This window comes from Sinohyriopsis cumingii, chromosome 19 (assembly GCF_028554795.1).
Source record: "Sinohyriopsis cumingii isolate HCF-2022 chromosome 19, ASM2855479v2, whole genome shotgun sequence".
Lineage (NCBI taxonomy): Eukaryota > Metazoa > Mollusca > Bivalvia > Unionida > Unionidae > Sinohyriopsis > Sinohyriopsis cumingii.
Window position 1 is genome coordinate 23,895,389 of NC_142979.1, and position 17,173 is coordinate 23,912,561.

Genomic DNA, 17,173 nt, shown 5'->3' on the forward strand with positions numbered 1-17,173 from the left:
GCAAGGACATGCCCAACACTTGAAACTGTGCCAGAAATGAACGATAAACCAAAGCAACTTTCACGCCACGTATATCAAGGGAGTACGAACTTACTCGCCCTAATGCTGCAAATAAATACTATCCCGTCTTTAGCAAGGATTGAACCCCTGTATAAAATGAGGTAATACGCCTAGAAATAGCAAAATTGGTAAGGCCAGATAAGTGTTGACCAAGTCATTCTAACTCACTAAATTCTATCTATCGTTACTTGCCATGTGTTATCTATTGTCCAAATATATTTATTTATTCTCCCAAGAAGATGGTGCTTTGCAAGTTGTGTGTGTGTGTGTGTGTGTGTGTGTGTGTGTGTGTGTGTACGGGTGCTTAGCGGAGCTGTCCACATCTTTTGATTATTTATTCGTCGAAGGGATAACTTCAGTCTCATCTCTTTTGCTTGGTGGTAGTGAAGCAGATTCCATGGTCAATACATTTGAGATTACTCGTCTTTTAGGAAAATAATAAGACTAATAGCAAAATTGTACACTCAGTAGGTTTTTAATATATGCATGCAAATAATAAATACGTATGGTTAATTTTCTTAATTTTACTGTCCTTGAAAGTTACCCTGGGGATGCATCTGAAAAAAGGAAATAAATGATTATAGGTTTATATTACATTCTGCAATGTAGTCATTGTTCCTGGAAACACATGTATATGACTTTAAAATTTGTTTCTAAGACAACGACGCTCTAAACTGGCAATACCGTATGGATCAGGATATAACGATCATCCTAATACAACAGAGTACATCTGATATACCTGCGCATAATGCTTCAGAAGCAAAGGGTACACTTTGTTTGTTTGAACTCGTAAGATGAACAAAGGGTGTTGACCCTGATATATATATATATATATATATATATATATATATATATATATATATATATATATATATATATATATATATATATATATATATATATATATGCATCATGAGACGGCAGATCTGAGTCTCCGCTAATCGTAATTTTAATGCGTTTTATACCCCTCAATACAGTTGTAGTTACTAATGAGCACTTCCAATCAGGATATGTGCAATACACAAGCAATTCTAATTAGGGCAATTATGATACACATACACTTGTAACTAGGACAACACATGACACTTATAATTAGGACAACACACACATACACACACTTCTGATATGTGCAATATATACGTTTTTAATTGAGACAAATACTGTACGCATGTCGGTAAATGTTGCAATGTTGCACACGTGGGTAGAATGTTGCCGATTGTTTAACTCTGATATTGAAAATTTACCTAACTCTAAATAACTATTGAATTCAAACTTTTTTTTTCAATGCCCATTGAAGACAATATTTTTTCCGACTAGATAGAGAGACTTAACAATGTTTAATAAACATAAGTTCTTCCTTAAACCCAGACACGGGATGAAAGACAAACAATATATGCATAAGTAAACAGAACCTCACACAGGAAGGATACTGAATCTACGGAATTAATGGCAAAGAATTATGGTATGGAATTAATACCTTAATGGCAAAGGTCACTTATGACTTCAAAACTCAGAAAAAGGAAGAAAGGCAAATAAACTCCCCTACAGGATATTATTCCTGAAGGGAAAGAAATGCAAACCTTGAAATCTAAATTTGGGAAAATTTTTAAAAAATAAATCGAAATCCACAGATGTAGGAGAGCTTCATTCCGAATTCTATCTTCAACAGTCTTTTTGTTTTAAAGAAAAATCTGTTAAACCAACTTTTTGGGGTGGGGTAGTGGTAGTGGGAATTCAAACTTAATGAACATTATCAAAGACGGATTTGAAATAAATTAATACAACCTATATGAAAATTTTGCCCCATTTTACTTACTAGATAATGTTTTAAGAAGAAAACCGCATTATAAAGGGACAGCTTTTCCTTTTAAGTTCTTTTACATATAAAGGTAAGTAGAAACGAAATATATTTGCAGCTATAAGCGAATGTTGACAAGTCTTAAATGTTGCATGCACGTTTGAGACAAACTTTAATTGATTTATGCGCCATTGTTTGTTTTCATTCCTTGTCACGCACTAAAACACGAATGCTTTTCTAATTTGATAAATAGCATATTGTCCTTATATCGTATATTTTATATTGACCTAGCGGTTTAAACCAAGAAGACCTGATTAAGACAGCCATTCACAAAATAAAATTACCTTTTTTTTTGCAGCCGGCATGTTCTCTTTTCAATAATTCTCTAAATTTGCTTATTAGTCACCAAATAACCTATAATTACAACTATAACAATGCAATATCCGGGATATAATTTGCGCGTACATAAATTTACATGATATTACAGGTGACGCTATGACTCATCGATTTCTAGGTCAATATAAAATATCTTTCAGCATCCGCAACAAGTCATAGTCATGTGAAGTTTTACAAAGACAACGGTTTGTCTGTTTTATTTGTTTGTCTTGTCCATGCTTTGTATTTACCTTTGAAAAAGACATTAAGAGTCGAAAGCGCTTAGGCTAGCTAGATATTAGTTTTGCACTGTTCATAGTCAGCTTAATATATATATATATATATATATATATATATATATATATATATATATATATATATATATATATATATATATATATATATATATATATATATATATATATATAATAATAATGAGGACTTTGTACAGCGCCTAATCTTTAGAAGCTCAAAGCGCTTTACAACATTAGACAACACCTATAACATCAAAAACATATATAATGATATGATTACAACAAAAAAAAAAACACCATGAAATTAGAAAACATAAAAACATGCTGAAAATATTTAAGGTGGGAAACATTAGGTCTTTAAGTTTGTTCTTGCAGTTGAAATAGGTGAGTTTTAAGAGCACTCTTGAATGGGATCACCGTGTCTTTGTGTCTTTGTACCTTGGATGGTAGCATCAACTTCAGTTGGGTGGCTAGATTTGTATATTTGGGTGTCATCAGCGTACAATTGGTCGAGACACTGGATGATGATCTATGAACCTTGAGAGCGGCTGAGTGTATAGAATGAAGACGACAGGTCCAAGAACAGATCCATGTGGAACACCACAACATAGATTAACTGGGCTGGAGTGTATTCCATTTGTAGACGCAATATGTGTCCTGTTGACCAAGTAGGACTTGAACCACAGTAAGGCTGTATCATGAATGCCAGATACATCCTGGAGATGGTGAAGTATTATATCATGGTATATTGTGTCAAATGCTGCAGACAAATCAAGGAGGGTGAGGACTGTAATCTTTCCGCTATCCAAAGCAGAGAGAATGTTGTTAACTACTTTTAGAAGAGTAGTTTCAGTACTGTGGCAAGGCGATATGCAGATTGTACATTGCTAAAACGACTGTTTGAATTCAGATGAGATACAAGCTGGGATAGAACAACCTTTTCTAAGATATTTTATATGAATGGAAGATTAGAAACTGGGCAGTAGTTCTTTAAATCGTTATTGTCGAGTGTTGGTTTCTTCAGCAGAGGCTTTACAATGGCAGTTTTGAAAAATGATGGGAATTCCCCGGATTAGACAGAGAGGTGTTAATAACATCAGTTAGTGAAGGCAATACTGGATCTAAGCACTCAAGCAGCAGTGATGTTGTAATTGGATCAAGTTCACATGACTTTGGTGCACCCTTCAGCACGATTGTACATACTAAATCCACAGAGACAGGTTCAAATGCTGCTAATGGTTGCCGCTGCAATTATGTATTCCAACTGTATGGTGACGACGAGTCAATTGAAATTGTGTTGTCAAGCTTATCTCCAACTTTTTGTACTTTGTCACGGAAGAAATTTGCAAACAGGTCCGGAAGGTCGACTGGAGAGAAGATAGTTGGAAGTGGTGTACATTTGTTCCTTGACATTAGCTTGTAAGCAATCTCGAAGAGCTCTTTGCAGTTGGAACTTTACATGATCTTAGTACTGTAGTGGGCTGATTTGGCTGCATGGAATATGTTTGTGACGTTCTTCTTAGCGGCTTCATATATATATAATATTGATATATATATATATATATATATATATATATATATATATATATATATATATATATATATATATATATATATATATATATATATATATATATATCCCAATTAAAAAATGTGTGCCTTCTTGAATCATTATACCTTCAGGGTAATGTCTTCACTGTACGATCTTGATTAAACCCTGGGGTTCCAAGGGTTGTTATCGCATGGGACGGATATGGGAGATAAGCACCCATTTCCCTTGGAAATCCCCCATGGCATCCATCTGATAGAGCTTCTGTCAACCAAATCCAGCTCAAGGCCTTCACGAATGGCTTAACTAAGCCCGGCTGAATCTGTTTAAATTGATTGGAGATGTCATGACAGGCACGTTTCTGGCGCCTCAAAACCAGACGCTTTGGGCAGATGGGGCTCGTTAATCTTGGATGGTCGTCCATCTAGGACAAGGTAAGCTCCGACTTCAAATCTTCCCTGCCTTGCGACTATACCCTCTCATGAGAAAGGCTAAGGGAGTAACCTCTAACAGAAAATCCCGAGACGGAGTCCCTAAGGCGACTTGGCATTACTTTCAGTGTCATCTCAGCAACTCATGCGCCGTCGCTGGTGCCATTGCGTATTGGCTTGTCCTTTCCCTTGGATCCATCCGCTGCATGGAGAGGGGTAATCAGCTGCATGTACAACAGCTGATTCTCCATATCACCCTGCCAAAGCTTGCGCCCTGGAGAGGACACTCCAGCTTCGCGTCACAGCGTCGAGACAACACGGGAATCAGCAGTTTACCGGTTATAAGTCACCGCTCGATTGGCGTAGAGTCAGACACCAGTAACTGCTTCCAACGGTGGGAGAGACCAACAGGTCTAATTGGACAGCTACTGCCCGCCTCAAGCTGGGCAGCCCCTAGCCAATAAGGTGCCGCCCCGCCACAGTTCGTCTGCCTCGCTGAGTGCGTAGGGCTTAAGATACGCGAGTACCTGACAAGCGGACTGCAACTACTGCACCAAGAAATAAAAGAAGCCCAACATGGAAACCTCCAATCCTCAAGCTATGTACCTGGAATGTCAGGGCCATGCTGACTGGGCTCTCAGATGATCTCCAGGCAATCAGCGATGATCGAAAAACTTCAGTGATCAACGACGAGCTCGCAAGTGTCCAGGTCGACATCGCCGCACTACAGGAGACACGGCTACCAGATTCCGGGTCCCTCACATAAAAGAACTACATGTTCTTCTTGCAAGGAAAGAGCGCAGACGAAGCCAGAGATTTTGGTGTTGGAATCGTCGTCAGGAACTCCCTGCTGAGGATGATAGAACCATGACAACAAGGAAACGGAAGACTGCTGTCCCTCTGCCTCCACACTAAAACCGGGCCTGTCAACCTGATCAGCGCTTACGCTCTCACACTAAAAGCCACCGCATACTAAGGATGAGTTCTACGACGAGTTAAACTTGCTCATCGACAAAATTCCCAGGGAAGAGAACTTGATATTACCGGGCGACTTCATTGCTAGGGTGGGTGCTGATCATGACTCTTGGCCATCCTGTCTTGGCAAGTTCGGCATTGGGAAGATGAATGAGAACGTGTTGCGACTCCTAAAGATGTGCTGGTACCACGACCTCAGCCTCGCGGATTTGAGACAAAGCCACAGCATAAAGTGTCTTGGAGGCATTCTAGGTCAAAACACAAGACGTCATATCCATACAAGGTTGAGGAATTCAATTATTCCCTCTCCAAGACGTTTGATTCATAATCTCCCAACGGCAGAGCCAAAGAGAGATGGAATCACATCAGAGAGACTGTGTACAGCTCAGCCACACGGATCTTTGGTAAGAAGCAGTCAAATAACAACGACTGGCTTGAGGCTAACTCTGCCACACTCTTGCTAGCCATAGAAGAGCGTCGCAGTGCTCACATCGAAGACAAGCGATCCTCTTTCCTAAGGAACTACAGGCATACAGGTCTAACAGATGCAAACTGCAGAGGTTAGCACGGCAGTGCGCCAGTGAATATTGGCTTCAGCTCTGTCAGAGAATACAGTAATCAGCAGACACAGGAAACATCAGAGGAATGTATGATAAAAGAAATGGGTCCTACGAAGAAAGTGACATCACCACTGAAGTATGCCGCAGGCGATACCATCCACGACAAAGGCAAGCAGATGGAGCGTTGGGTGGAGTATTACTCTGTACTGTACTCCAGAGAGAACCACGTGACCAACGATGCCCTCAACGGCATTGAAAACCTCCCTCTCGTGGCCGAACTGGACGGGAAACCTACTGTGGCAGAACTAAATAATGCCTTAGAGAAACTGACCTTAGGTAAAGACCTAGGGAAATGAAGGCATCCCAGCAGAAGTCATCAAGTGCGGCTTCAGCGTGCTGCTCACACACCTGAACGACCTATTCTGACAGTGCTGGTATGAGGGTTCGTACCTTATGATATGAGAGACACCAACATCGTAACCCTGTTCAAGAACAAAGGCGACATATGTGATTGCAACAACTACAGGGGCATATCCCTTCTCAGCATCGTGGGTAAAGTCTTCGTACGCGTCATCCTGAACAGACTGCAGATGCTTACTGACAAAGTGTATCCAAAGTCGCAGTGCGGGTTCCTCGCAGAGATGTCTACAATCGACGTGATCTTCTCCGTCAGGCAACTGCAGGACAAATGCAGAGAACAACACAGACCCTTCTTCCTGGCCTTTATAGACCTCACCAAGCGTACGATCTGGTCAGCATGGACTGACTCTTCACAATCCTGGCGAATATTGGATGCACTCTAAAGCTGCTAAGCATGATCCATTCTTTCCACGATGACATGAAATGCACAGTGCAGTTATATGGCTCAACGTCCCACCCCTTCGACATCCGCAGCGCAGTGAAACAGGGCTGCGACTTTGCCCTCCACGCTCTTCTGCATCTTCTTTGCTGTCCTGCTCAAGCACGCCTTTGGGACGTCCACAGAAGTGATCTTCCTGCACATGCGAACAGACGGCAGACTGCTCAACCTGGCACGACTAAATGCAAAGAGCAAAGTGCGTGAATCAACCATCAGGGACATGCTTCTTGCAGACTATTCTGCTCTGCCACTTACACAGAAGCTGAACTACAGCACCTGATGGACCGCTTTGCTAAAGCATGCGATGAGTATGGGTTGACCATCAGCCTAAAGAAAACAAACGTGATGGCTCAGGACGCGAACCATCCAAGCATCATCATCAATAACGACGAACTTGAGGTAGTCAGTCAGTTCACGTACCTCGGCTCTACCATCACCAACAACCTCTCGCTCGATGCTGAGCTCAACAAGCGGATTAGAAAGGCATCAATAAATCTTTCCTGGTTGTCGCAGAGAGTGTGGATCAACAGTATGCTGATCCTGAACACTACGATTTCCGTGTACCGTGCCTGCGTCCTTAGCACTCTCCTGTACGCCAGTGAAACCGGGACTCTGTGCACCTCACAATAGAAAAGACTGAGCGCCTTTCACATGCGATGCCTCCGAAGCATACTCAGGATCAAATTGAGCGATCGAGTAATAAACAACGAGGTACTTCGATGTGCCAAGATTCCCAGCATGGTCACACTCCTTTGGAAACGTCGCAATAGATGGATGGGCCATGTACGTAGGATGAATGACGGACTAATCCCCAAATATCTTCTTTATTCGAAACTTGCCTTTGGCAAAAGGTCGATCTGATGTCCACATCTTCGCTTCAAAGATGTCTGCAAGCGTGACATGAAAGCCCTTGACATCAATGTCAACACATAGGAAGAGCTTGCCCTAGACAGGTCCAGCTGGCGACACGCTCTGATGACTGGCCTGAAAACTGGCGAGGACAAGCTACGCTTGCTAGCTGATGAAAAGCGATCTCAGAAGAAGAAGAAGCAGCTCCAACCCACACTAGACTCAGTTGTCAAGTGCAGCAATTGCAGCAAGGACTGCCACTCCCATGTTGGGATCCATAGCCACAGCAGACATTGCACAACCACCAACCGGGACATCTCTCATGGTCGCACTAACATCGTCTATCGAGACTAACGGATGCAAGCAACTGATTAAACACTCAAAGCAAAGCCTTAATGTACGATATTAATTATACCCACAAGGTAATGATTATATCCTCAGGATAAGGTGTAAAATGTATGATATTGTTTATACTTCAAGGTAATGTCTTAAATGTACGATATTGATTATACCCTCAAGGTAATGTCTTAACTGTACGATACCGAGTATACTCATAAGGCAATGCCTTAAATGTACGATATTGACTATACTCACAAGGTGCATGAAATTTTTAAACTCCGCCTCCGACACCTGTTTATCACCTGTGTGTAAAAGATATTTGGTTAGAGTTAAAAGGAGTCATGCTAATAGATGCCTTATAATTAAAAATTATACAAAGCCTTTTTACTGGCGTGGATAAAATCGAATCGTGTGACGCAGAAAACAAGAAGCTATTTAAGGAATGAGCTACATATTTCATAAGGTTCATTCAGTCATGAAAGTTAAAAATCGATTAAACAATTCACGAACGGTTATAGTGAATCGAAGGCTATTCATGCACTGCGTGTAATCTTTGGTCCAGCTTCGTGACTTTATGAATCATTTAAAATATGAAAGTCAATTCTTATTACGAGTCTCAAAAAGGTTAACAGAACATAATTTTTAACAATTGCTTCCTAAAATACTTTTAAAGATCACATAAAGGGCACATGACTATATGAGTAGTTCAATTCTGTACCGAATTAAAAACGTTTATATTTCTGCGTAATATGCGGCAATGTTAACCAATAAAAACCTTTGCTACATATGGTCGCTAAAATGTTTTAATAAGGCAAGAGAGCTAGCCAGGTCATTGATATTCACTGCAAATAGAAACCGTAATTAAAATGAAAAACAAAATGAAACGAAAACGACACAATAACAGTCAAAAAGTTTCAGGAACATTTGTTAGCTTAATCCATGTTTTCTCTTTTCATATTAAGAAAACAATTTTATGACAAAATAGATTTAAGCGCTATACAGAACTCCGCTTGTATCGAAACGGTTTGTGAATGCAGTAAATGGTCGATTAATCATACTCAGCTCGCTTGATCTACCGAGTTTAAGTCGAGGAAGATGAACCTCAGATGGATAACCAGCCTCTAAATTGATAATAAGGCAAACTTGTATAGATAGGGCTCATTTTCAGTTTCGTGTTCAGAGGTAATATAATTAAATTTTAATTGAATTTACGCCTACTTGTTATCTACATTTTGAAGCAAATATTCTCGAATAACAAGACATGAATTTAATAATGATATGGAAAATTCTAGCAATATTCAAAAACTCCTACTTTATTTATGATTCATTTCTTCGCCAAACCAAACCTTACAAAAAACGTTTATAAAGTAAAGAAAACCTATCCAAAACGGCCGAAAGTAAGTAGACAAAAGCACGGAGATGCCACCAAGGATCAAGGTATACATTACGTGGTGTTCAATGTGGTGTGTGTCCTATTCTATGTCGTTTGTTATTTGAAGAGAAGGTCAAATCACAACAGTAGTTAACCTACTATCTGATACTGAGCTACCAGACGGTGATTAAAATGACAAATGTTTGCGTAGGGTTCTGATCCCAGGGGCGGATCGCGGTTATGGGGACGCTTTCTACAGTTATATGGTTAAAATTATGCCATGGAAACACTTAAAATGCAGAAACCTGGGCTTCCATTTAATACACTCCTTGCCTATTTGTTTACACACCCTTCTCCCCCTACATGCCATTCTTGGAGCCGCCCCTGTCTACAGAGTTAAAGTTTGGTGGTTACAGCGAAACAACTGTACATACCGTTTGGATCCAAAACTGCCAGATGGTGGCTGATGTCATCAGTGGTCAGGTGATGATCGTGGTTGAAGTCTAAGTTATAGAAGAAAGTAGCGGTAGTTGCGTGATCGTCATGGTACGTCTGTGACCAGAAGTTGATAAATTCTGCTTCAGACACCTGCAGATCAACTGTAATCATAACATTTGTTTTTCTTATAAATCATCAACATAAAAGAATAACACTAGAGACTGGACTTTTCTTTTGTACTTAATGTGAGATTATATGTGATAGCTAAATTATGCAAATATGATCCTCAGCTATTTCTGAAAAATTCATTTTGCGATTATTAAGCCCTTTTAATAGTAAGGAGAAAATATAAATAGACAATCACTTTCACAGTGAGACTTTGAGATCTAGATTTATACATTTCTAATGTGCCATCCAATCTGTGATAAATATACATAAATACCAATGCACAGTTTGCTCTGTGCAAATGTTTGCCGGAACAGGAAGGAAAATTTTGAGTTGGATGGTTCAAAGTGTTTCCCCGTGTGTGACAAACGTTTGAAAACAGACAACCATTTAGAGTCATAATTCATGAATGAACAAAGATTAATTACATAAATGTATAAAGAAAACTAGAAGGTTTTGAAACACACAAAACCTATGTACTGAATTATTTCGTCAATATCGTCTGTTCGAGTACGGCTGACATCACAGAATTGCGAGCATTAAAGCAGAGGAACCGGTTAAATAATTTTGAATATTTTAAACATACCAAGAGTTAAAAACTAACATACTGCTGAAATGGTATCCTATTAAGTTTAAAGGCATCGTTAATATAAAGACTGGCTTACAGTTTTTGTCCCATCTAAAAACAAGCTCCAGCATCAGCTCACCCTCGCTGACATGTCCGTCATGATTGTCGTCCATATCGAGCATTACTAGCGCCGTGACCTGGTCGACGGTCAGCCCATGCATGTTTGCCCTGAAGATGATTAAATTCGTACAGTCAACTAGTCTGACACGAATTACCCGTTGAAAACAGAATATATCCTTTTCTATAAACTCATGTTTTCCAATATGGATATGCTGGCATATTACGTGAGCTTGGGCAATATATCTCCGTACCGTTTTAGCGTAATGACAGAAAAGGACGGGAAAAACAAAAGATCAGATTTCACACCGGAAATGTATTTTTATAATTTAAATTTTGTACAAACAAAAAAAGAATTATCCTTCGGTAAACCTTGTTCTTTTTTGGGACATGTTTCTAATACTTTAACCAATTTTTGCCGTACCAACATCAATGTGATTCAACACAGTTTTTGAATAATTCGGAGGTTCACCCTCAACAAATGTTAACGCCTTCTCCATACGAACCTGTAAATGTACGTGATGTTTATATCTGCCTGTCCTTCTGTATATGTATGTATGTATTCATTCAATCATGTATGTATGTATGCATGTATGTATGTATGTATGTATGTATGTATGTATGTATGTATGTATGGATGGATGGATGTATGGATGGATGGATGGATGGATGGATGGATGGATGGATGTATGTATTTGTAAAGAATATATTATAAAGTTTTAAATAAACTGATTTTACCCCCGAGCTGCCTCAATTACAAGAGCCAATAGGAAGTATGTAATCATCTTCACGTCTGAAACAGACAAAGTATAATATTTGTAAAATAACATCTTTTTGCTACTGCCAGTTTTACATTGGCAGCAGTCGACACACTTTTAAGACCTTTTATTGTAGAAGGGGTATAATTGTCGGGTTCTGGAATTAGGAAAAGATTTTGACGTCATTGTATCCTCCCAGTACAAGTCAACAATCAATATAGTGGAGAGTAAATATGACCACGATATTGAAGGACAAGTCTACAGAGTAATCATAACAGGATAATTAAAATTGGAATTTGCCGTCATCATCATTATTATCATCATTCCTAATCATCATCATGAAAACGATGTTGCGGAAGCAAAATATCAGTACTGTCAGCGACCGATCATTTCTGTTTCCGGGCTTCATGATTGGTGGGGGGGGGGGGGAATGTGACCTCGAGTAGCTGGAAAAAAGCACCCTTTCTCAGATTAGTGAGTGTAACACAATGAAACGAGTTAAGCATGGAATGTATGCTTATAATTTATTATAATTTATGTTACATCCTCCAGTTTAAACTGATAAAAAAAATTGCTCTACTCTCATATCACATAGGAGAGAAAATAATTAAAAAGAAAAATAATTCTTTCATGTCAGTTAATATAGAGCAAAGGATACAACTTATTTTAGAAAGGAGTAAAAATTTAAGAAAGGATTAAAAATGTAATAAAGGACTAAAAATGTAATAAAGGACTACAAATGTAAGAAAGGAGTAAAATGTAAGAAAGGAATACAACTAATGAAAAGAGAGAGGCAAAATGTCTCCAACGTTACAAATCATTACCTGAGCTGAACAAGAAACAAAAATCAGGCACCTACGAGGGTTTGATACGTTTCAACCATATATATAGCCCCGAAAGAGGTTATCTGTGTGACGTTCCCAATCAAACGTGACTAAATGGATAAGAATTTGTACTTAATTTGTCAATCGCATAAATAATTCCGCTTTCTAAATCAGTACGTCTATTTATGACACGTATCAAAAGTTCACAAATCAACCACCAGTATGCATGCAATAACATCTAAAGCAAAGAGCAAGTGCAAGTTGCATTTTGTCACCTTAGAGATGAGATAATAAAACAAACCGCTTAAAGATTTTGCTATATTTTCATCCTCTTAGTTTCATACGAAAAAAAAATTATTTTGTATTTATCAGGATGGTACGTTTGTCCCCGATTTTTATCCTGCACATTTAACATGCGGTTAATTATCCATGTAAAATGTGTAAGTACTTTTCAGCATGAATTTATATGTTCAAGCATTGAGTACTACTTTATAGAAAAGAATTGCCACCCCATATCAAGTCAATTATTCCGTAAAAGGCACATTTCTATAATTATATCTGGCTTACGTCACTTTCTTTCACACACAGATATGAATATAAAATTTTACGTTTTACAGTAGTCATTTCGATTTATGAATTCGTATATATATATATATATATATATATATATATATATATATATATATATATATATATATATAGATAGATAGATAGATAGATAGATAGATAGATAGGCCCAGTGTATTTCCCATTGATTATATGACCTTAATGATATGGCCCATCCAACATTATCTAGAATAAAGACATGGGCGACGGTGAGAATATGGGCAACGTAAGTAGTATAGGCGTCTTCGTAAATCGAGTGTATGATTGCAAATTTCAATGAAGATTTCTCCGATTACATGAAATACTAGTATACATAATAATACCCACTCTGACTGATACTAGAAGTAATAATTTTTTAAACTCGAAATATTTTATTAAATATACTGCGATATCAGAGCAAACACACGCACAGACACATACATATATATGGTAGAGTTATATGAATTTATAAATGCAAATATTGTTAATTTCTGGATAAATGCACCAAAACAGAAAAATTCTAAAGACGTTAATATAAAAGACCATTCTACTGAATCAAAACGTTTTTCGAAATCAAGAAGAAATAAAAGTGCCGTGATGTCATCATCATCTGTTTTTGAAATAAATGAAAACGAGGCGTGTACAGTCACTTATATACCGACACTTCACAAACCTATTGTGTTTTGCTTATTATCCGTGGTAAAGCCTTCTTTTTTTCTGTGCACATCAGATAATGATGGAATCCTTCAAACAACATTCAAGACACAGATGGGTAGCCAATTTTTAAAGATAAAATGTTGATTTTTATTCTTTAGGAATAAGTGTGATAACTCCTAGTTTTTGTATAACTTTTAGACTATTGTTTTGATATGTAAAATTTAAAGTTCTAGCTTAAAAAGACATCAGATCAATCCATAAAATATTATAGAACTAGGCAGTAAAATTATCTAAGCTAGGTCATCTGTCATTCTACATTTGAAAAATAAAAGGATTTTTGTATTTTCAGAAACAGTATTCAAATTAGCCTTATTGACTAGGGGCTTTCGGGGGGAATGATGGATTTTGTAAAGGGATTTATGTTACTATTAGAGTGCCATTCAAATCTGTTAATTACCTGCCATCATCAAGGATAAGCTTCGGTACCAATATTTCAGTTTAATGCATGTTCTTAAGGTTACAAAATAGCTTCTATCCTCCTTCACTTCCCATCTTACTTTTGCTCTTAAAATCATGTCTTTAACTTTTCCTTCCCGGAAATTTTTTAAATTTGCTTCAATATGCCGATCTCATTGACATTATCTTCAGGATTGCCATTATCATATAAATATTTTAAGTGAGCTCAATCACTCTCTCCCACTGATTATTTTGTCTCTTTTTTTTTTAGAAAAGGGAAGTAAGGGACATTATTTCATCGCATCATTAGTTTCAAAGTATTCCCAAAACAGTCGATCATTTATATTGGAGTTTCTTGTTACATGTTTATTATAACCATTATTTATTTTATATTAATCAACAGTAGCATATATACAATCTTTACGGATATCTATAAATTCAAGGTTATTATTAAATCTCCATATAATCTTCCTCTTACTTAATCACTAAATTTAAAGGTAATGGAAACAGGACAGTGGTCAGATTTGTGGCGAATGTCAATATTACAATATGTCAGATACGTTTGAAGGTATGATGATAACAGATATTAGTCTAACCTGGCCTGTATTTAAAAGGGCCTCTAAGCTGTATCTTCCAAGGGTTGGTTTCTTCTATATTCAGAAGTTTACACAGTCAAATTCTTCCATTATCGAATGCATTTGGTTTTTGTGCGTTATTCTTCTTATTATTTACGTAGTTAATTGTATCTTTAGCATAGTATTGTGGTACATTCTAATCTACTCCAATTATTATTGACGATTTATCAACTGTTCTTTATTTGCAAAGAGTTGCTTAAAAATTCAGAATTGCCTTAATTTGGTCCATAAATTGCTGCTAATATGTTTTGATCATTTATAGTATCATCTAAAATAATATAATCTTTGATCTTTTATTTCTTTCAATATTTCATATTTGAATCTATTGTTAAACAATATCGTCACTCCCCTGCTACTGACAGAGTGAGAGGAACACTTTGGTTCAAAACACAATTCGCTTCTTCAGTAACTTTCAATATTTTTGTAGAATGAGTATCTATTAATAATATTATATCCTACTTATCACTGCATCTTGAGAAAATATATTTTCTTTTAATCTTGTCGCAACCAGCCAATGACAATTAAGGCTTCCAAAAAACTTAATTGCTCGTAAATAGGAGTGTGAAATAAAACAATCAGAGATATTATTGAGCACCTCAGCTAATTTGTAATTGTGGATAACGCTAACAATAATATGACCAAAGTATTGTTCCCATTCAAAACCCATTTCCTGAAAAACTAAACCTACATGCACCAATCCAGACGCGCGTTGCAAAATTTAGGCAGAGCAGGTGCGCTAGCGTCTGTGCGCAGTGAATCTATGCGACGTTTTTGGAACATGACTGAAACTATAAAAACAATGAATTAGGATGTGCCAGCAGTGGAAACGAGTAGTGATAGCATAGCAGCGGCTACCAAAGCAACCACGATGATACTTCCGGAGGAGAATGATTTCAATTGGGATTAAGAGGATTTTCTTTCCTCTTCTCAAGAATATGTATCGGTACCAGTACTTTCGCCACCTTCCCCTTCATTACCTCAAGTTTAGGATTTTAGACAGAAAGATAATTGGAAAACAGTTTGCAACAGCAGAACTAAGGAGAACAAGCCGTTCTCATTCAACAGTGAGAAGAAGAGGCAAGAAGCAAACGAGACGAAGAAGAGCATAGAAGAAACAAGGTCTATGAGAGAAGAAGGCCGGTGAATGACAAACTGGCCTCCTATTCCCGGGGTTCCTTTTCATCTTCGGAAGCTTTCTCCTCCTCCTGTTGTTTCTTTGATGAGTTCTCCTTTTTCTTAGGGCAGTGTGAAGACCAAAGTCCTTTCTTCTGACAATCATAACAGGTATCTTAACCATTTTCTCTTTTGATGCCTGTCTTACTTTGACATTGTGGACATTCTGAAGACCACTGTGCTTTCCTCTGATAGATATAGCATGTGTCATGACTTTTATTTCGAAAGGAGGAGGAGTCAGAAGAAGCACTGTTGGAGAAAACAGAAGGTTCATCACCGATTTGTGGAATTCTTTGTTAACCACACTAAAACGACAATGTGAAGCCACAGAAGACGATCGCTTGAGACTCTCCATTTATGACGACAGATTGAAGTCACCCGTTTGGATTGGTTTAGCAGCCCAGCAGAATTGACAACTTTCAACGTCATCTCCAAGATTAAACACGCTCAGCAGTCCAGCAACAAGTCACCGATGGAAAGCTACAAATACCCCGATGAACGCGTATTGACGGAACCGGGGTGACGTCACAAGAATTGTTTTATCATGCTTGACGTCTTAACTGTTTTATCACATAGTAGGTACAGTTTTCCTATAGTACGTGCAGTTTCATATTTTTGATATTACCACACGTTAAAATATCACTTTATGTGATTCTGATTGGTCCAAATAAGTCCATTAAATTTTTGTGCAGTATCCTTTTTACTGATTATCTGGGATCGTCGGAAAACGTTTTTAACCTCGCCTTCTGGAATGTTTTTGGCGGTCATTTTTGGACTCGACTCGCGAAAGGAAATAGAGGAAAATTTATCTCGGCTGTCTGAATATGGATATGTTATCCCTTCAGGAGTTTGTTTTGTCATGTAACACAATATAATAATGAGACAAATGGCGTAAAACTGCAAGACAAGCACAAAAATAACAAGTAAAACTAAGGGTATTGCTTTTTTGATGGCGGGATGGGAGAGGGAGCGGTATATCTGTAACATATAGAATCCACCGTATATACAAGCGTGGTTTAAATGTAAACGTAAGAAGTATAAAAAGAAACTCACCTCTGTTCACAGAAGAATTTGGACATAAATGGGTCTCCTAACTGACAGAACTTTATCCAACCACAGCGTCTGTACGCAGTATATATGGGATGCAAATCCGACTCAAAAAGAAGTTTGTTTACGTCTTCTGAACTTATAGGTTACTGCATTTGTATGGGAAAATATGAACGAGTTTTTTCAGATGTAAATACTGCACGACCTTGGGAGTGCAGTATATTCATCCGACAAAACGAGTTCATATTTTCCCATACAAATGCAGTAACCTTTTTATTATATGTTATTTTTTTAATTCTACCTAATGCTTAATTATATTAACAAAATAC

The 17,173-nt window shown here is 37.7% G+C and overlaps 2 protein-coding genes across 2 annotated transcripts in view; one reads left to right on the plus strand and one right to left on the minus strand.

The window, feature by feature from the left end:
* LOC149775286 (uncharacterized) overlaps positions 1-17,173 on the plus strand; it is a 47,159-nt gene that overhangs the window by 5,189 nt on the left and 24,797 nt on the right. The window lies entirely within an intron of this gene.
* Positions 509-12,347, minus strand: LOC149775287 (uncharacterized). Its single transcript, XM_089943010.1, has 6 exons — positions 12,292-12,347; positions 11,448-11,502; positions 10,690-10,820; positions 9,856-10,020; positions 8,305-8,351; positions 509-617 (listed from the first exon to the last, which is right to left on the minus strand). Exons 2-6 carry the CDS (start codon positions 11,492-11,494, stop codon positions 585-587), a joined length of 423 nt encoding a protein of 140 aa, XP_089799136.1. The 5' UTR covers positions 11,495-11,502; positions 12,292-12,347; the 3' UTR covers positions 509-584.

What these genes read in the sequence shown, in the direction of transcription:
- LOC149775287 (XM_089943010.1), bottom strand. Translation starts at nt 11,494, where the DNA reads ATGATTACATACTTCCTATTGGCTCTTGTAATTGAGGCAGCTCGGGG. An exon ending in GTAATTGAGGCAGCTCGGGG is followed by an intron (nt 10,821 to 11,447) that starts GTAAAATCAGTT and finishes AATCATCTTCAG; the next exon opens with GGCAAACATGCATGGGCTGA. An exon ending in TTAAAAATTTCATGCACCTT is followed by an intron (nt 618 to 8,304) that starts GTGAGTATAGTC and finishes TCCTTTTTTCAG; the next exon opens with ATGCATCCCCAGGGTAACTT.